Genomic DNA, 20,963 nt, shown 5'->3' with positions numbered 1-20,963 from the left:
CTCACACATAAAGATCAGATAACGGGAAGAAAACATTAAAGAACACATCTTGAAGATTGATTGATTGCAAATATGTCTTACAATGGATGCCTTATGCGATGCACGATTACAAGTATGAACTAGATGAGGAAGCACTATGGTGGTGATGGTGGCTATGGAGATGGAAATGGTGGTGGCTAGGGTTTGTGGATGATGAGGAAGATGATGATGCTCTGGCTTTTGTCGACGCTCCCCTGTTGACATTTCGATGGGGTCCCCTTTATAAAAGTTGTCCAGGTAGACGATCTGCCTCGGTTTCCACACCATATGGGCGCCCGTATGGAACATCGTCTTTTGCCCTGTCTACGTAGGTGTGCCTCCTGGTGATTTCTTCTTCATTTCCATTCCCTTGCATATTCCCACGTGATTTCTTTCCTTTCTAGCCCATTTCTCATGGAAACACACCAAATATAAGATTTATGGAATCCTTTGCATTCATTAGTCATTAGTAGCAATATCGAAGCGAATATCTCTTTTAAATGAAATATCTCAGTTTAAAGAAGGATGGATGGGTGTAAAAATATCACTCATAAATATGCATGGGTTATTTTCTCCTCCATGGTTAATTTTCGCCTTCATGATTTATTTTCGCAGGCAAGGACAGTCAACGGGCTCTTAGCGACATGGCCGAGCACCGCTTGCCAACATGGACAACGACCACCATGCGCTAATGACATGGATGACCAAGCATTCACCAAGATGGATGACGACCATGCTCTGCATGATGTCCACACACTAACGGTTGCCGAGACGTTCGTGAACGAGTACAGCACGACACTACATTGGCCAGGTGGTTCATGTTATAGTAGAAAGAGTGTTCAAGAATAAGACGGAGAAAGAACTAAAGCAATCAAGTGGTCCATGTTGTTGGAGAAGGAAAGAGTTTTCAAGAAAATAAAATGAAAAAAGAAAAGAAGAGTATTCTGGGAAATAAATAGGAACGAGAACTAAAGCTAGCGAGCAAGGAGGAGGAAGAAGATGAGGCGTCAATGACGAACACATTGACGTTAACGTGGTGCTGGTTGGAGCCAACAAAATGGGTTGCACAAAGAGGCTAGGAGTATAAAATGTAGGGAAGGACGAGGAAGAGAAGAATGACAAGTATCCCTTCTTAGCAATGAATGGTGTGTGAGCTGGAGGTGGAGCTTATTGGTGACTAGAAATATGTTCAGGTTGCCACTCTCCTCCCACGTCGGTGTGTATGTGTTTTTTCGTCTCATCTAGTTGCAAAATTAAAGGGACATATCATGTTGTTTCATCATGACATTGACATGTTGAACCGAAGGCGTTGCATACTTTAAATAGATGCGAGATATGAGAAATGGAGAAAAATATTAGACCTGTTGCGACACAATTAGAAACCCTAGAAAAGATGACATTTTACTACATGCATTCGCAAAGTTGAATGGACCTTTGAGAATGATCTCTATAGCTATTTGTTGTTTTGTGGCAATAGTATGTGTTAGTTTAACCCATTATATATATATTGTAAATATGAAGAAAAGAACATCCCTGTTGCAACGTACGAGGGTGGGGTGGGTGTCATCTGGTTTTATAGGAGAGGGCTCCAGTGAGAAATGTCCCGCTACGGCGGGAAACCGAGCGGGAAGGGGAGAGTCCGGTAGAAAAAGAGAAGGGTGCGTCGTGGGGTGGGTTTTTTGTGTTAGGCTAAGTGTTGAAGATAACATAGCGGATAGTCCGGACAACTGTTTATGGAGGAAGAAGACTGAGAATGGTGATGAATGTAATTCTCTAGCTGGATGGGATATAGTGTGCCGCCCCAAAAAGAATGGTGGAGTCATTGACCTAAAAGTTCAAAATGATGCTCTCCTGCTAAAATATCTTCATAAATTCTACAACATGCATGCCATACCTTGGGTGAGATTGATATGGAAACCTTACTACAACACCTTGGTGCCACACGCAATGGAGCCCTGTGGCTCATTCTGGTGGCGCGATCTGATTCAACTTATGCCAATTTTTTGAGGCATCATGAAAGTTCAAATTCACCGTGGCACATCAACGCTCATTTGCAAGGACTGCTGGAACCAATCGATACTCTCAAAATCCTTTCCTAGAGCATACTCATTCACCATAGTCGAGGATGCTTCGGTCAAAGAATTCCTCCTCGCTGCTGACTTGCAGGAGATCTTCCGTCTTCCTTTATCTGTATAAGCCCATGATGAGATAAAGGAAATGCAAACTAAGATGATCAACACTGCCATCTTTGATCAAACTCATGATGTCTGGGTTTACCTCTGGGAACCAACAACCTTTCGGACCACTGCATACTATAACTTTTATTTCAGAGAAGTTGTGGTGCACGAGGCATTTAAGTGGCTGTGGAAATCCAAAAGCATACCCAAGATCAAGGTGTTTGGTTGGCTTTTGTTGTCTGGCCGCCTCAACACCAGAAACATGCTCAAAAGAAGGCACTACAACACTTAGGACAAGGTGGAGAGCATATAAAAGAAACAGTGGAGAACTTATTCTTTCACTGCACATTCAACAAGGATGTTGGAGAATCCTGGACATTAACTGGACTATACATGATAACAGGTTTGAACTTGTCGGTCAAATGAAAAAGCTGCAACCTAAAAAAATGACCATGGACTGTCCGGAGCATGTGGAAAGGGCGCAACAATAATCACTTCAGGTGGATCCCCCTTCCATCTCATCCTGAAAACAAAGATTCAAAACTGACTTTGCAAACTTAAGCTTTAGAGTGTCTGCTAAAAAGAAACATTTTATTAATGCTTTTGTAGCCTTCATCACATAAGCTAGTAGATTGTTGAAACTTTTGTTGTTTGCTCTACCCTCACACTCTTGATAGTAGTGTGCCCCCCCTTTTGTAAATACTAGATCATGAAGACGCGCGTTGCCGCGCCCGCCCATTCTAACACAAGAATAATATATATTTATGAAATAATTAGAAAATGTTGAATAATAAATATAAAATGAACAATTCTAATTAGACCAAGAGGCCATATGTCAGCTTGAATACTTAGCATCGGTTTAACCTACTTTTTTGTGCAAGCACATATATGTTACCGGCAAAAGATAACGTCCAATTCCGAAGCAGAAAAACATCCTAGGAGTTAAATATTTAAGCTCTTGCTACTTACATTCTACTCAAGAGGTTAAGTATCTATACCTGCAGGGGCAGTTTTTTGATACCTGTTGGCTCCAGGAGAACTGCAATCAACACAGGGAGCAGGACCATAGATACGGTCACCTGATTACTTCTAACATGAATAATGGGGAGATGACGTCGAACACAGTATTGCCAATATTAGTACTGTACCATATTAGCAGGCGCTTTACTTGTCCCCTCGATTTGAACCCTGGGCTTATACTTCAGATCTAATGAATGGGAGGATGGGGGATATCTTTGAACATATCTCTCTGCAAGGAAACAAAATAGCAACATCAAATCAGAGTTAAGAAAAAACATTTACCCTCTACATTGGAAAGTGACAATGAGGCCCGGGGTCAGTACGCCGCATGAACATGGGAACCATAGGACAAACTCGTACTGATATGTGAGGATTAGTAAACAAGATACATTCAAAAACCAAACAGAGACTCTAATCTGCACCATAGAAAACACGCACGTCCCATCGATTGAAGCTGAGAGGAAGTAGAAGGAAAAGGGACGTGCACCGCTTGTACTTTTTTCACCGTCTTAGGTGTGTTTGTTTCCCGTAGTGTGCACGCTGGGGAGAATGGGATTAACAGGGATAGCAATGGGGAAAGGGCTGAGGGCTAGAAGTGGTGGCAGCGGCGTCACAACGGTCTCTCCTTTCCTACCTTTTCTCCCTGATCCGCAAGAAATCCACCGCCGTGGAGGTCCGTAGAGCTAGTGATGAGAGGATCTGAACGCTGGAGGGACGCGGCGACGGCGGGGCACTGTCTCTCGTTCACCCCCCTTTCCCAGTAGCGAGCACACTGATAGCAAAGAAAGCGCCGCCGGCACCACCGCTGCATGTAGCAGGAGTCCGCCCAAATCAGAGGCGAGCTGCGCCTCGGAGCCCCGCACTGATCGCAACCGTCCAATTAGGATCGGAAATTAGGCTGCATCAGTGAATGAGATGTCGTCCAGGTCAGTCTTCGGAGCGGCAGCCCGCTAACGTTGGGCTGGCGGGGACGCGCGGGTGGGATGACGGGCGATCACGAGCGTTGAAGAATTAATCTAACGGTTCAAAGCGTTAAATCGCTGTGTAGAGCCCTAGGTGGCTGCGTTATACTGTTTCTCAATGACATTCAGTTTATTCCTAGTAATATACATGCAGTAGAAGCCTTTCTTACTATGATAATAGTAAAAAAAACATGACGAATAGTCCGGATAGCGAAATTTCTCCCTCATATATGATCTAGATTTGAGAGAGGCTGGACTGTCCAAATGATTGAATTTTGTGGAGCCTATTGGGCGTCCATTTGATTTTCGAACATATGAGGGAGGAATGATTTTCGACATTTAAGATGAACTTAATCATTATTTGTTTAGTTTGTTTTTATATATGTATTTGCATCCCAGCCGTCGATTCGCGATAGAGGCGACGCCGCACCAGCGAGCGCGTCCTCTGGCTGGCTGGCCACCACGCACCCCACCACCCCCTCCCCCGGGTCTAAAAAATCCAGAGCCTTCCCCCATCCCACCCACCATCCCAATCCGACCAAACCCTAGGAAATCTGCCGGCCATGGCGATGTCGGATCTCGCGGCCGCGGTGATCTCCAAGGCCAACGGCGGCGTGGACGGCGAGGAGCCGGTGGAGATCCGGGAGGTGTGGGCGGACAACCTGGAGGCGGAGTTCGCGCTGATCCGCGACGTCGTCGACGAGTTCCCCTTCGTCGCCATGGACACCGAGTTCCCGGGCATCGTCTGCCGCCCCGTCGGCGCCTTCCGCTCCCCGGCCGACTACAACTACGCCACCCTCAAGGCCAACGTCGACATGCTGCACCTCATCCAGCTGGGGCTCACCTTCTCGGGCCCCACGGGCGAGCTTCCTGCCCTCGGCGCCGGACGCCGCCGATGCGTCTGGCAGTTCAACTTCCGGGAGTTCGACGACGAGCGCGACATCTTCGCCACCGACTCCATCGAGCTGCTCCGCCACAGCGGCATCGACTTCCGCCGCAACGCCGAGCGCGGCGTCGACGCCCGCCGATTTGCGGAGCTGCTCATGTCCTCGGGCGTTGTGCTCAACGACGCCGTCTACTGGGTGACCTTCCACGCGGGATACGACTTCGGCTACCTGCTCAAAATCCTCACCTGTAACAGCCTCCCAGACACACAGGCTGGGTTCTTCAAGCTGATGAAGATATATTTCCCCACCGTCTATGACATCAAGCATCTCATGAAGTTCTGCAACAGCCTGCACGGCGGGCTGAACAAGCTCGCCGAGTTGCTCGATGTGGAGCGTGTTGGAGAGTCACATCAGGCCGGGTCCGATAGCCTGGTCACGTCTTGTGCGTTCTGGAAACTCAAGGATTCCTTCTTTGCTGGATCAACCGAGAAATATGCAGGCGTGCTGTATGGGCTCAACGCAGAGAATGGTGTCAGTGCACATTGATGGATGATGCTCCCTTCGAATAGCTCTGTGAATGGGTTGATTTAGGACAGAAAGAGGTGGCGAGTGAGCTAGCAGGCAAAATGATGCCAACTTTGTAGGTTGAGCTTGTCTCACTCAATTAGTCAATTCCATTTTGTTGGATGTAATTTGAACGTAGTGTTTTTCAGTTGTTTCCATTGAACTAGTGTTTTCTGCTTATGCTGTTAGCTTTCTCTTGCATATTACTTAAATAGAAAAGTATCACCTCTATATCTCCTGTTTGACCAATAACTTCAGTCCAGTTCAATATGGCAAAAAGACTATTTTGTCATTGATATGTTTAAAACCTATATGTAGGTAATAGTACATCTAAGTTTTCAGAGACATACACTATATAACACTACAAGAGAAAATGCCACCATCCGTGTTCTGATGTTCACATGTATATTCCTCAAGGCTAATATTTTAATTACCCAGTCAATATGCAAGTAGTAACCACTGTCCTTCTGGAGAATGCCACCACATAATTTGCAATGAGAATAAGTGTTAATCTCCATTTAGATCTCAGTGATTATTATGCAAAGTATTTTCTGATGCTGTCAGTAAGATAGCATGACTTGGTACCCATAATAGCAATTTGTAGATATGTTCACTTGATTGAAAAATGTGTTGTTGATGGATTTTTTTTGGCTAAAGTGTTCTGTTATCTACTCACGAGTTCTCTAATATCTACTTCCTGCCTTGTGCTGGCCGATCAATTTCATGCGTGAGTTCCTGCATTTTTTTACTACGCTGTTATTGCTAAAATATTTCAAATTTGTTCATACTGTTATTTTTGTTTATTTGTAGCATGTACGGATTATGCACAGGAGTTAAAGTCCCAGTAATTTAATTCATCCTGGACATGTTTTTTCATGATGCGATGCTGATCAGAACAAGTATATCTGTCTTAAGATAATAAGCTATTGCTGTTGATGCTAATTACCTTAATCTCCTGTGAGACTTGGATTTGGTATCTACTCCAAACTACATTCAAGAGAATGCATTAGATTTATTTACTTTCTTTGCCAACAACCGACTAATTAGGAGAGTTCTCATCGCAAGTTACATCCTTCGACACATTCTCCTGCTTTGAAACCTCTACTATTAGACTGTTGATTGCTTTGGTGCTAACACACTCTTCTCCTTACTGAGTTATCTTCGAATGTTGAAGTGTGTCTTTTGGAGGTAGACAGCAGGACTGGTGGCTTTGCATAATTGAGGGGTATAGTTGCCAGTGTGGCTGTTTGCATCCAGTCAAAGAAAAAATGGAGACAGTATCTACATTTAGCAATTACATCTCCATTTACCCTTTTACACCTATAATTCACTTACATGCTTACTTTTGCAGCTCTTCCTTATTGGTGCAGGTTCTAGCAGATGATCTCCTGGAAGAAAACTAGGCTTAGCTCAAATCAGTTCCATCCAAACTTTATATATTGTTAAGGTTAGATCATCTATCCTAATTCGCTTCAACTTGTTTTATCATTATGAGCATACTTGGTTTAATTTTTTCTGTGAAGGATCTTTACTTTGTTGGTTCATTAAGAGAGCTTTGTCGGTTCATTAATACAGCTAGTCTAACTGAACTCTGTAAGGGGACCCTACAAAGTACAGACCGCCGAATCTTGACAAGGTTGATTAGCGAGAACTTTTGCAAAATTAATCTTCCATGTTCTTCATGATGGTGCCTGTGCACATTGATGATGATGCTCTCTTTGAATTATAACTCTGTGAACGGATTAATTTAGGACAGAAAGAGGTGACAACTGAGCTAGCGGGCGAAATGATTGACAAGTTAAGGCCTTCTTTGGTTCATAGGGTAGAAAAATCGTAGGAATAGGAAAGTCATAGGAAATGAGATGACATGTATCTCAAATCCTATGAGTAGGAATAGGAAAGGAGATGCTCTTTTGTCATCGATATGTTAAGAACCACTCTTGCTGCATCAGTAGACTGGGGTGAAAGTACATCTATCTAAGGTTTCAGAAACGTGCACTTTACAACATTACAAGAGAAAACTTCACCCTCCTTGTTCTGATTTTGAGGGAATGTTCTGATGTTAACGAGGATATTCCTCAAGGCCAATCTTTAATTTACCCAGCCAATATGAAAGTAAATATAGCACTGTCCTGAAGAACGCTATCACATAATTTGGAATGAGAATGAATGTATCTTATGATTCCAATCACACCATCTTTAGCTATTTATTATTTGGTTTCCATTGAGATCTCAGTTATTATTATGCAAAATGATTTCTAATATTTTCTACAAGATAACATGATTTGGTATCCGTAATAGTAGCTCATAAATATCACCACTTGATAGAAAAATGTATTGTTTATGGATTATTTTTTGGCTAAACTGTTCTGTTACTCGGTAGTTCTAGTATCTATTTTCTCTCTGGTGCTGGCCAATCAATTTCATGTGGGAATTGCTGTAATTTTTTTCCTACATGTGATTTCAGTTAGAGATATTTCTTTTTGATACTGCACACAATATTTCAAATTCATTCATACTGTTATAGTGTTATATAGTTCATATGTTCAAGTACAGATCATGCACAGAACTTGAAGTCCCAGCAATTTAATTTCATCCTGGACATGTTTTTTCATGATTCGGATCAGTATAAGTAGATCTGCCTTCTGCTATTTCTGCTGATGCTAATTACTCCCTTCATTTCTGTATACAAGGCCACTTCATATTTTTATGTCTAACTTTGACCATTAATTTCACCAACAAAAAGTGAGTTATGTGCCACAAAAAGTATTGTCATTGGATGTACATTTCAAAGAACTTTCCGATGATATATTGTTTATGACATATAACCCATATTTTGTTGACCAAAACTATAAGTCAAAGTTTGACACGAAAAACGAAGTGGCCTTGTATAAAGAAATGGAGGGAGTAACTTACTCTCCTGCAACACTTGGATTTGGTATTTACTTATCCAAACTATATTCAAGAGATATGCATTGGGTTCATCACTTCATTTACATTTTTGTCAACAACTGAACAAGCAGGAGTTCTCATCACAAGCTGCATCCTTTGACACATTTTTCTGCTTTGAAACCTATATGACTGTTGCTGATTGCTTTGGTGCTAACAGCATCTTCTCACTTGGTTATAGTCCATTGCTTAAATGTGTCTTTTGGAGATAAAAAATGGTAGGATTGATGGCTTTACATAATTAAGAGGTGTAATTTGCCAGTGTTGTTGTTTGCATCCAGTAAAAAAAATGGAGACAGTTTCTTCTCTATTCTACATTTAGCAATTAAATCTCCATTTAAATGGAAGAAAGCTAGGTTTGGCTGGAATCATTTTGCATCCATGCTTTAAATATCGTGAAGGGTTAGACCATCTTTCCTAATTCGCTTCAACTTGTTATATTCATTGTGAGCATAGTTTGGTTTATTTTCTTTTCCCAAAGGGTCTTTACTTCGTCAGTTGATTAAGAGAGCTAGTCTAACAGAATTCTGTAAAGTGACCTTATCAGGTACAAATCACTAAAGCCTGATAAGTTTGGGTAGCAAGAGATTCACAATATAATCTTCCATGTTTTGCAGGTATGCCCGACACGTACTTGTCTAGCATGTCATTCTTGAAGCGGGTGCAGTTCTGGCGTTATACTTATTTTGCCAATCTGTGCATATTTTTTACTGAGGGAGGCTACATTGTGTTAGTGTATCAAAATGAACCCCTCCATGTCATCGTTATCACCAAGGTGCCAGCAGCAACCATCTCCAACAACGAGGTGATTGCTTTTTCAACTGTGTAATGCTTGTGAAGTAGCAATGTATGTAGTGTGGTTTTCTAAGGATGGCTGGAAGACATTTCTATTACTGATCTCTACATAGATATCTCTATCCAGCAAGCGGAAACATGTCTGGTTTAACTTTCTAGCCATCTTTTGCCAGTCATGATTGGATCGACAAAATATTTTCTAAGGATGACTGGAAGACATTTCTATTACTGATCTTTACATAGATATCTCTATCCAGCAAGCGGAAACATGTCTGGTTTAACTTTCTAGCCGTCTTTTGCCAGTCATGATTGCATCGACAAAATATTGTCCAATTCCCATTCCATCCAACCTCTGATTCCCATTTCGTCCCTTTGCTGATTCCTCATGATGGCACGAGAGAGCGTGACCTATGGGTCAGTCGCACCAGATGATAATGACGGTCGCCGTAGCTAGTCCACCTGTTGCAGGTTGTGATCCTGGTGGTCCATCGGTAGTTCCTGGTGTCTTCTATGCCTATGCCTATCAAATTCGTATCCCTACTGCACAGAGACACAACAAATAATTCATAAAATGGAACTGCATAATTCCAAGCCTCCAAGGTAGACAAGTAAAATGAGAAATATACTAGTACTACTCATCCTTTCCTTGCGTCTTGCTCCTTATAAAGGCTTGGGTAGTAGGCAGTGACATGAAGTCTTTCATCATCCGGTAGGTCAATAGATAAGAATCCATCAGTTATGAGCTTGGTCCTCTGGTAGGTTAGGGCTACAACAGCTTTATCATTCCCTCGAACAAGATGAATTTGCTCATGTCGTTGTTTGCGTTTAATCAAAGAAAATTGAAGGGGACAACATCTTCTCAATTGTACATTTAGCCCTTTTCACATGACTCATTTACATGCTCTGGGCTTTTGGCACATGATCTATTGCGTGAAAGAATTAAGCTTAGCTTAATCAGTTTGCTTTTAAGCTTTAGGTATCAATAAAGGACAGACCCAGTGCATAGAAGCTCCCACACAAGGTGGGGTCTGGGGAGGGATTAAGCTTTAGATATCAATATTAGACCATTTTTCCTAATACACTTCCACTCGTTGTATTAATTGTGAGCATAGTTGGTTTAATTTTTTAATAGGTTTGTCCTTTGTCAGTTTATAAACGAGCTAGTATAATAGAAGTCTGTAAAGAGAGCTTACAAAGTTCATAAGTATATATGTCCTGAGCTATTGCTTCTGATGCTAATAAACTTAATAACTGAATAAGTAGGAGAGTTTTCTCACTGCAATTTACATCCTTTGCTGCGAAATCTAAACAGGTTCAGCGCAATGTTATTGCTTCTGCATCCTACTAGTCATTTTGATTTGCAACCTAGTAGAATATTAGACGGGTTGATTGCTTTGGTACTTACAGGCTCTTATTATGGCCGGGTTATGGCCAGTTGCTTTAATGTATCTTTTGGAGATAAAATGACAGATCATTCAGCACTGATGGCTTTGCATAATTAAAGGTAATGGAGGGCTGTAATTTGCCTGCGTTGTTGCGTTCATTCAAAGAAAAATGTGAGGCAGTATATTCTCGATTCTTCATTAAGCCCCTTCCCTTATTCATTTACATGTTCTAGCAGACATGACAATCTCATGGAGAGAACTAGGCTTAGCTCACATCAGTTTGCATCCAAGCTTTGGATATATCAAGGTTAGACCATCTTTCTGTTCCATTCAACTTGATATGAGCATAGTTGCTTTAATTTTTGAATCGTCTGTCCTTTTTTATTTGTTTATTAAGAGAGCCAGGCTGATAGAAGTATGTAAAGAAAGCTTAGAAAGAACAGATCAATGAAGCCAGAAACTTTACAAAATAATCGTCCATGTTTATGCAGGCTTGCTTGGCACTGTACTTGTCTAGCGGGTCATTCTCAATAAAAAAAGTGGGTGCAACTTTGGTGCTCTACTCATCTTGCCAAGTTGTGCGCATGATTTCACTTACAATGCAGTTTCATTGGTTCAACAGGACCATCATTGCATTACTCTGACCGTGACAATGCTCATCGCCAGCAGTAAGGCCTACCATCTGTAGCGACAGCTTGGTTTTCAACATGTGTAACACTTGTGCAGTTGTAAGATGTGTAGTGTGAATGCTAAGGATGACGTTTCTGCGACTGATATTTATGTAAGATGTGCGAAATCTCTAATCCTTGCATAGTATTGTATCAGAAATTATGATTTGGCAAAGTTCAGCAATCCACAGTTGCTAGCACCATTTTCTGTCGATTGTGGGTTGAAGGACCGTTCAAAGCCATTTATTTTGAGTGGAATTCCAAGCCATTGTGATGATCAGCTTTTTGTCAGGTTAGATGCATCCTTCTGACATTGTCGTCCTCGGCATCAGTGCTGTGAATCTGTCTCCTCTGATTCACGTTCCATACTAGGAACAAAGAGTAATACCCGATTGATGCTTCCTAGATGGCATGAGAGCATGGCATATGAGATTATGAGAGCCCTGCAGCCAGAAAGCAAATACCACATCTATGCTATGAGAGCATTCTGGCCAAGAAAGAAAATCCCGCCTCGATGCTTTCTAAAGATGGCATGAGAGCGTAGCATATGAGACAAGCAGAGCAGTAGAGATTGAGGGAGAGTAGCTAATGTGGTGGAGTAAGAATGAGAGGCACGGCGCCTAGCTGAGCAGGAGCGTGCATGTTGTGATTCCACAAATGCATAGATAATTCCTAATGCCTTTCATGCCCATTCCTAATCATATACCTAGTGTGTAGAGACTCAAAATTACCATATGGCCATTAGAATACTTAGGGATGCGAAGTAAAAATGAGAAATAGACTACTCTTTTTCTTAGAGATGCTCGGCTTCTTATGGAAGACTTGGTGCTAGACAGTGACATGTAGTCATTACTCCTTCGGTAGGTCAATAGCTAATAATTCCTTGATTATGTTCTTGCTCCTTGGGTAGGTCAGCGGATATGAAACCTGTATCAATTATTTAACCTAACAATGAATTTTCTTTGAATTTTTTTACTTGAAAAGGAAGGTTTGTATTGCTCTTTTTACCTTTTAGCAAGATCAAAACGATCCACCTAGTCAACATAGTTCATTGTTAAAAAGTTCACAAAAATAAATACAAATGGCTGTCATTTCGTCCCCAGAGAGAAAAGAAAATGTCCTAAGTAGAGCCAACATCCTCTAGTTTCATCTATTCCAGAGAAATTGAAGATGAATAACTATAGCAGCTGGAGACAAGAAGTCTTAAAGGCAGAAAATATATCTCATACATCACCGAGGCTATAAGAGCCACGCCACATCATCCGACTCTTCCAAAAGTATGAAGACCTGCGAAATTCTTAGATTTGTCTCTTTACTAGCCACAATGGAGATCTGCCACAATAACATAGCCGTAATTTTTGCTACTACTCATAACAAAGGCAGACATTCACTGTGCTTGAAACCTTATCTAAAGAGCAATGCACTATTGCCAGTCTAATTTGCAGTTCTATTTTGTCTTTAGGTTGTGAGCTGAATTGTTGCTTAATATCACCTTCGAAGCTTTGTCAGGGACCCTTCTGTTTGAATGCTAACATTAGCACTGGGTCAATGCTGTATCGTCAGGGCAAAAAGTTTTTTTTTGCTCTTTTGTCATCGGTATGCTTAGAACGTATATGTGATTTTTTCCCATACGTTCCAAAATTTGGACAGGGTTCCACTATCATAGAGATAACGAGACAACAAACAAAAAAAAGCGTCCAAAGCGCAACAAAAGAAAAACGAGGAACATAACCTATATGTGATGGCACCTGAGCATCGAGAATTGAACACTGTAACAATAAAGGAGAATGAACCTCCTAAAAGCTGCTCTTTTTTACTTAGGTTGTCAATAAAAGAGTAGCTGACGCGGTAGAGTAGGAGGGAGAGACATGCCGACTAGTTGTAGAAAAGTTTGAGGGGTAGTGGCTCATATCATGGAGTAGGAGGGAGAGGCACGATGACTGGCTTACCCCAAGAGTGCATATTGTGATTCCACTGATTCATTGACAATTCCTAGTGCCTTCCATGCTGATTCCTAGCCATATACCTAGTGTGTAGAGGCACAAAAGCGTCGTATATAGTCATTAGAAGACTTAGGGATGCCCTTCTAGATATTTCAAAGATGGAGAAGTAAAATGAGAAGTAAGTTATTCCTCTTTTGCTTAGGGACGTCCTTAGACTTTGGTGCTAGACAATGATTGTAGTCCTTGGTCCTTCGGTAGGTCAATAGCTAATAATTCCTTGATCATGTGCTTGGTCGTTGGGAAGGTTAGTGCAAATGAAATCTTTATCAATTCTTTTACCAAACAATGAATTATGTTTGCTTTTTTCCTTGAAAAGGAAGGAAGATTTGTATCGCTCTTTTGACTTTGTAGCAAGATGTAGGATTGAAAGTAGGCCTAGAGGGGGGGGGGGTGATTAGACTACTTGACCAAATAAAAATCTAGCCTTTTCCCAATTTTAAGTCTTGGCAGATTTTAGCAACTTAGCACAAGTCAAGCAATCAATCTACACATGCAATTCTAAGAGTGTAGCAGCGGAAAGTAAAACATTGCATATGAAGGTAAAGGGAAGGGTTTGGAGAAGGCAAACGTAATGTAGACATAGAGATTTTTGGCGTGGTTCCGATAGGTGGTGCTATCATACATCCACATTGGTGGAGACTTCAACCCACGAAGGGTAACAGCTGCGCGAGTTCACAGAGAGCTCCACCCACGAAGCGTCCACAAAGAAGCAACCTTGTCTATCCCACCATGGCCATCGCCCACGAAGGACTTGCCTCACTCGGGTAGATCTTCACGAAGTAGGTGATCTCCTTGCCCTTACAAACTCCTTGGTTTAACTCCCAATCTTGTCGGAGGCTCCCAAGTGACACATAACCAATCTAGGAGACACCACTCTTCAAAAGGTAATAGATTGTGTGTTGATGATGAACTCCTTGCTCTTGTGCTTCAAATGATAGTCTCCCCATCACTCAACTCTCTCTCACAGATTTGGCTATGGTGGAAAGATGATTTGAGTGGAAAGTAACTTGGGGAAGGCTAGAGATCAAGATTCTTGTGGTTGGATTGGAATGTCTTGATCTCAACACATGAGTAGGTGGTTCTCTCTCAGAAAATGAGTAGTGGAAGTGTAGGCAAGTTTTGATGGCTCCCTCTTGAATAGAGAAGGGGTGGAGGGGTATATATAGCCTCCACACAAAATCTAACCTTTACACGCATTTGACCCAACTCGGTCAGACCGAATAGGAGAACTCGGTGAGACCGATTCAGTTCAAAATGTGAACGTTAGGAATCTCGGTGGGACCGATGTGCTAGGGTTAGGGCAAAACATTGTCTTAGTGTGACCGATTGCATGAACTCGGTGAGACCGATTTCATCAACGAGCAAACAGAGTGTTGGTCAGGCAAACTCAGTGGGACTGATCGCTCATTTCGGTAAGACCGAAACGTTACGAAGGGAAACAGAGAGTTTGCATTGCCATCTCGGTGAGACTGAGATCCCGGTCGGTGAGACCGAATTTACTAGGGTTTCTGGCAGTGGCTATGTCAAAAGAACTCGGTGGCGCCGGATAGATCAAATCGGTGGGGCCGAGTTTGACTTTAGGTTTTTGACATATTTGGAAATGAGAAAGTGGATGGGGGCTTTGGAGCATATCACTACGCACTTTTGAGCAAGTAGACCATTAAGCAACACCTCATCCCATTTTAATAGTATTGGCTTTTCCTATGGACTCAATGTGATCTTGGATCACTAAAATAAAAATGAAGAGTCTTGAGCTTTTGCCAATCTTTATCCTTAGCATCTTGAGGGGTCCACATCTCTAATCCATGCCATGCCAATCATTGAACTTTCTGAAATATTTAACTTGAATGGATATTAGATCAATGAGCTATATGTTGTTATGAATTACCAAAACCATCCGGGGATTAGTTGCACTTTCACAAGATCAAGACATCCACGTCGCAAACATAGTTCACCGTTACAAAGTTCATGAAAATAAACACCAATGGATGCCATTCCATCCCCATAGAGAAGAAAAATGAGCTAAGTAGAGCCAACATTCTGTAGTTTCATCGAACACTAGAGATATTGAAGGTCAATAACTATAGTACCCAGAGACAAGTCTTAAAAGAGAGAAAAAATATCTCATACATTACCGATGCATAAGAGCCACCTAATACAGCTCTTCCAAAAGTATGAAGCCTACAAAATTCTCATATTCGTCTCTTTTACTAGCCACCATGGAGATCCGCTACAATATCATAACCATCACCTGTGTTAAGAAATAATCATTTCTCGTAACCAAGGCAGAAATTCACTTTGCTCAAAACCGCAACTGTTAAGCAATGAACTCTTATTGGTATAACTTACAGTGCTAATTTATTTATCCTAGTGAGCTGAATTTTTGTTTAATATCACCTTCGAAGCTTTGACAAAGACCCTTATATTTGGACGCTATCAGTAGACTTGGAGCCCAGTTCAATGTTCTATCGTCAAGGCAAAAAGGTGTTTTATTTTTTGTTCTTTTGTCATCAATATGTTTAGAATCTATATGTGACGGCACCTAAGCACTGAGCATTGTACACTATAACAATGAAAGAGAGAGCACCTCTAGAAGGTTTCTCTTTTACTTACGCTATCAATATAAAGGAAATGTGGCACTGGTCTTTCTAGAGGATGCATGACATTATGTAATTGGCAATGAGAAAAATCGTATCATTTCTCTCTTTGATAATAGGAATTGTCATACCCTTTGCTAACCAGGATTATGGTTCCAATCTCTGTTCATATATTAGGAAATGCAATGTGCTTTCTGATGTTGTTGTTGAGCTAACATGAATTTTGGAATCCATAATATTAGATCGTTGATTGCTTCGGTGTTAATGGGCTCTTCTCCTCATTTGGTTATGGCCAGCTTCTTAAATATGTCTTCTATAGATATAAATGGTAGGACTGATGGCTTTGAATAATCAAGAAGGTTATTGAGTGATGTAATTTACCAGTGTTGTTGTTTGGATCCAGTCAAAAAATTGAGACAATATGCTCTTCGTTCTTCATTTAGCAATTAAATCTTCAATTATGAGACCCTTTTGACCTCATTCACTTACATGCTTACTTTGCAGCTGCCCCTTATTGGTACAAGTTTAGGAGATGATCTCCTAGACTCCTCGAAGAAAAACTAGGCTAAGGTCTAATCAGTTTGCACCCAAGCCTTAAAATTGTGAAGGTTGGACCTTCTTTCCTAATCCGCTTCAGCTAGTTATATTCATTGTGAGCATAGATTTATTTTGCGAGAGAAACTTTCAATCTATTCATCATCTATCAGGGGAGCATAGAGAAATTGAAGTAAAATAATAGTAACCTGGTTCGTGGACCACCTAGAGACCATAGCAAGCACTGGAGCAAGACGAAGACGTGCCATCATCATCGTCCTTCCCTCGATGGAGGCGGGCAAACCTTTATAGTAGACAGTCATGAAGTCGTTGTGCTAAGCCTCCATAGGACTAGCGTACCAGAACGTACAACAACCGTCGCCACTGAATAGAAGAGTAGACCAAAAGGATCAAACTCGTAGACACACGATCGAAGAATGGGTCCAAATAGATCCATTCAAGGCCAGCACCAACCAAATCACGAGAGATCGAAGAGGAGACACATATCCACACGCCCTCTGACGACACTAGACACACCATCGGCTAGGGATCAGACATGAGAGACACAATTCCTATTAGGGAACATCGTTGCCGCCGTACCACCCCAACCGAGACGACGAGCCAAACTAGAACGAGAGCGAGGTCCCTTCTGCTGGCGGGGTGCCGGCATCCTCCGCACCCCATGGCCCAAACGCCATTAGAGGCAGGGCGGACCGGCTGCGGCGCAGACGGGAGGAGGGGGACCCTAGTGGCTAGGAGTTGCTTCTTGGGGAGGAAAACTAATCGTGTCTTCATGCAAGCATAGTTAATTTTCTTACCGAATGATCTTTACTTTGTCGGTTGATTAAGAGAGCTAGTTGAACCAAACTCGGTAAATTGGGCCTTATAAAGTACATATCACTGAAGCTTGACAAGTTTGGGTAGTCAGAATTTTGCAAGATATAATTTTCCCTGTTTTGCAAGTATGCGTGGCACAATACTTGTCTAACATGCCATTCATGAGGCGGGCATGTGTACTCCTCGCATTCTAGTCATCTTGTCGTGTTCTGCATGCTTTTATTTTTTTTACTGAAAGAGGATGTATTGTGTCAATGGATCAACATGACTCATTGCGTATTCGTCTCTGTTGCCAAGATACCAGCAACATTGGCTTGCAGCAACAAGGCCATCACTTTTTCAACTGTGCATGTTTGTAAAGTTATAAAACGGACTAACATTGGTATGATGAAATCGCTATGCCGAGAGGACGGGGCGTCGACCCGTTGGCTGGGCAACTGAGGTTGCTGCCAGTCCACCCGAGTTTGAGTCCTGGCACGGACGCGCGGTGCTCACGGAGTTTCTCCTATAAAGAAAAGCCAACGAAGCTTAGCCTTTGGGTTAGTCTTATTTTTTTTGAAATCGCTATGCGGATAAACCGGTAAAGAAAGCTGGCAAATATAAAGGCTCCCCAGCCAACACCATAGACCTTTTTTTCGAACCGGATTTTCCTCTTTTCATTACTTTCATAATGAAAATACATTTTCTCAGGAACTGAAACTATCAGCACTAGGGAAAGAGGAAAAGCGAGTTTAGAGCAATAACAAGAAACCCACTATCTGCGCCCGTCATCAGGAACGACAGGTCATGGGGCGAAAACCTGAATGTCACCCAAATCTGCACTGCGAGCACCTAAACAGGTACCACACATATTACATACGCCATCATCAGGCCCAGGCCACAGCACCAACAGTTTTCAAAAGAAAAAGACTCCCAACATGAACCTAGAGTACTCAGATAGAAGACGATAAGCAAAAAACTTCTGTTGTCACCAGCAGGATCTTCAAGGGCGTCGACTTTTCCTGGCAGCACAAGAACATGATGAGCGAGACCTGCAACATCTTCCTTTATCTCAATTCCCATCGCGCCGTCCATGGTTGGAGCCGGAGGACCACATAGCAGCATCATCTGCCATCATAGACCTATATTGCCTTATTTTGCCAACCTTAGGTCTTCTTTGGTTTATAGGATAGGAATATTGTAGGAATATGAACTTCATAGGAAGTGAGATGACATGTATCTCAATTTCTATAAAGAAAGAGATGTTATTTGATGCATAGGAATTTTTCCACTAAGTCTAGACTAATATTTTTTTCCTTTAAAATGTAAAGAATTGGACCCTATCCTACATAAGAATAGGAATCCATTCCTATAAACCAAAGGGCTCTATAAGAATTTTTCCTATGAAATTCCTACAAGAACTACGAATAGCAAATCTGCCACCATCCCAATTCCACCCAGGTCTCCGACCCCCATTTCCTCCCAGCCAAACATGCAAATATCTCTATGCTGCATGCTCAAGACGCACGGTAGCATGGCTAGTGGTCCAGCTAGAGAACAAGGGATAGCAGTCAACACAGTCACCGACTGTATGTTGTGGTTCCAGTGATCCATCAGTAGGTGTTGGACTTCGTCCATGGATCGATCACATTAAAATATACGAACAAACAGACACATGTCCTGCCTTCTTCTTCTTCTTTTTATTTCCTTTCCAGATTTTCTCCACGATACAATATTGCACAGCCTTCCGTGTGGCTGCATGCACAGGGCCGTTGCAATCTGTTGGAGGCAGCCGCGTCGTGCGTGCGGCCGGAGCGTGCGGATCAAGCGGCAGAGTGTGGTGTGCATGCATGGAGCTAGTGCATGCATGTGCTAGTAATATTTTCCCATAGAGTATTTGCTTTGACTATTAAACAGACCTAGTCCAACAGAAGTTTAATGGGGCCTAATAAAGTACTCCTTTCATCTTAAAATAAGTGACTTAACTAATAGAAAGTTAGTAGTATAAAGTTGAGTCAGTTGTTTTTGGAACGGAGGAAGTATATTTCGCTGAAGCTTGACAAGTTTTGTTAGCCAGAAATTTTAAAGAAAAATCTTTGATCACTCTCGCCCTTGTTTCCAACCGTCACTACGGACAACTCTGGCACCATCCCTATTCCATCCCAGCCACTGACCGGCCACTCCATCCCGCGAAAACAAGCAAATATCACGGTGATGCCTCCTTGTGATGGCGCGTAAGCGTGCCGTAACGGCCCAGTCAAACCAAGAGAGGTTGAAAGTCAACACAGCCATAGAGTGCATGTTGTGATTCTAGTGATCAATGGGTAATTCCTGATGCCTTCTACGCCTATACCTATCAAATTCATATCCCTAGTTCGCGCAGACACAACGAATAATGCAGGGCATGGGACTGCACAATTTCAAGATACCGGTAGACAAGTAAAATGGGAAATAATTTATTCATGCTTTGCTAAGGTAGGCCTTGCTCCTTATAAAGACGTGGTGGTAGACTGTGGCATGAAGGGAGGCGGGAGGCAGCAGAGGCCCGGCCATGGAGCGGCAGCGGAGGAGGGCGAGGATGGGCGGGCGGCGGCGGAGGCCCAAAATTTTACGCCTGGATAAAGAAACTAGTATCATTAGTTTCATACGCCCAAAAGAGTAAATATCACCACGCCGCTTCTTCAAGATGGCATGAAAGCGTGGTGTATGAGCCAGCGTGACGAGAATACAACGATGGTCAACAAACTTGTATAGTACATGTCGTGACTTCCGTGATCCATCAGTATTTCCTGGTGTCTTCTATGCCTATACATATAAAAAAATATCCCTAGCGTGTAGAGACAAACAAAAAAAAATCATGCACAAAGTGGGATGGCATAATTCCAATGACACAAGTAAAAACCTTTGCTCAGGGAAGTCTTTCTCCTTATAAAGACTTGCGTAGTAGGCAGTGGTTATGAACTTGGTCCTTGGTAGGTTAGCGACTGCGAGCGATTTATGATTCTTGCAAACAAGATGAATTTGCTCTTATCGTTGTCTGCGTTCAATCAAAGATAAAAGACTATTTTTGTCCCTCAAAACTAGTCGCATGGTACATTTTCGTCCATCAAAATCAAATAGCTTACACCTTGAGCTCTCCAAATAGGACAAGTTTCACCCCTTGACCTAGTTAAAGCAGTTTCCATGCCGACTCAACATGGTTTTGACCAGAGCTGGCTAAATTGACATCCACCTCGTCATCTTCTTCATTATATCCCCACTCTCGTTGCAGTAGACATTTAATCGAGCACTTGGCGTGCAATGTCAGGCCACCGCCACCGTTGAGTGCTATCTCCTCGCAGTGCCACCACAGGTGGCCCCCGAGTTGCTTGTCCTTGTCGACGCGCCACCGCTGTTCCATGATTTCCCTGGCGACGCCGGCGCTGAGCTCCAGGCCATGCCAGCTCAGCATCCGGAACGACACGAAGACCTGGCTGCGGGGAGGTACTCTGCTTCGTGCACGACGAGAGCCACGGCAGCCGCCGACGGCACGTCGTCGGAGATGCTTGTAGTCAACACTAGGGACACGCGCCGTACCGGCCTTCGCTT

At 42.5% G+C, this 20,963-nt stretch overlaps 1 protein-coding gene across 7 annotated transcripts; it reads left to right on the top strand.

Annotated features, from left to right (window-relative positions):
• The first annotated feature begins 4,647 nt into the window (after nt 1–4,647).
• LOC125515120 (putative CCR4-associated factor 1 homolog 7) lies at nt 4,648–11,633 on the top strand. Of its 7 annotated transcripts, XM_087528884.1 has the most exons (8): nt 4,648–5,708; nt 6,439–6,853; nt 6,999–7,075; nt 9,195–9,382; nt 10,780–10,876; nt 10,994–11,064; nt 11,249–11,296; nt 11,380–11,633. In XM_087528884.1, exon 1 carries the CDS (start codon nt 4,741–4,743, stop codon nt 5,608–5,610), a length of 870 nt encoding a protein of 289 aa, XP_087385010.1. In that variant the 5' UTR covers nt 4,648–4,740; the 3' UTR covers nt 5,611–5,708; nt 6,439–6,853; nt 6,999–7,075; nt 9,195–9,382; nt 10,780–10,876; nt 10,994–11,064; nt 11,249–11,296; nt 11,380–11,633. The 7 variants fall into 7 exon arrangements, with proteins under 7 accessions (XP_087385010.1, XP_087385008.1, XP_087385011.1 ...); XM_087528882.1 differs by having other exon boundaries at nt 9,312–9,382; nt 11,249–11,633; XM_087528885.1 differs by lacking the exon at nt 11,249–11,296.
• The last annotated feature ends 9,330 nt before the right edge of the window (nt 11,634–20,963 follow it).

The sequence above is a fragment of the Triticum urartu genome, chromosome 6A, assembly GCF_056163025.1.
Source record: "Triticum urartu cultivar PI428250 chromosome 6A, HENAU_Tu73, whole genome shotgun sequence".
Taxonomy (NCBI): domain Eukaryota; kingdom Viridiplantae; phylum Streptophyta; class Magnoliopsida; order Poales; family Poaceae; genus Triticum; species Triticum urartu.
Note: the sequence above shows the minus strand (reverse complement) of the source record. Positions and strands in the feature narration are given on the sequence as shown.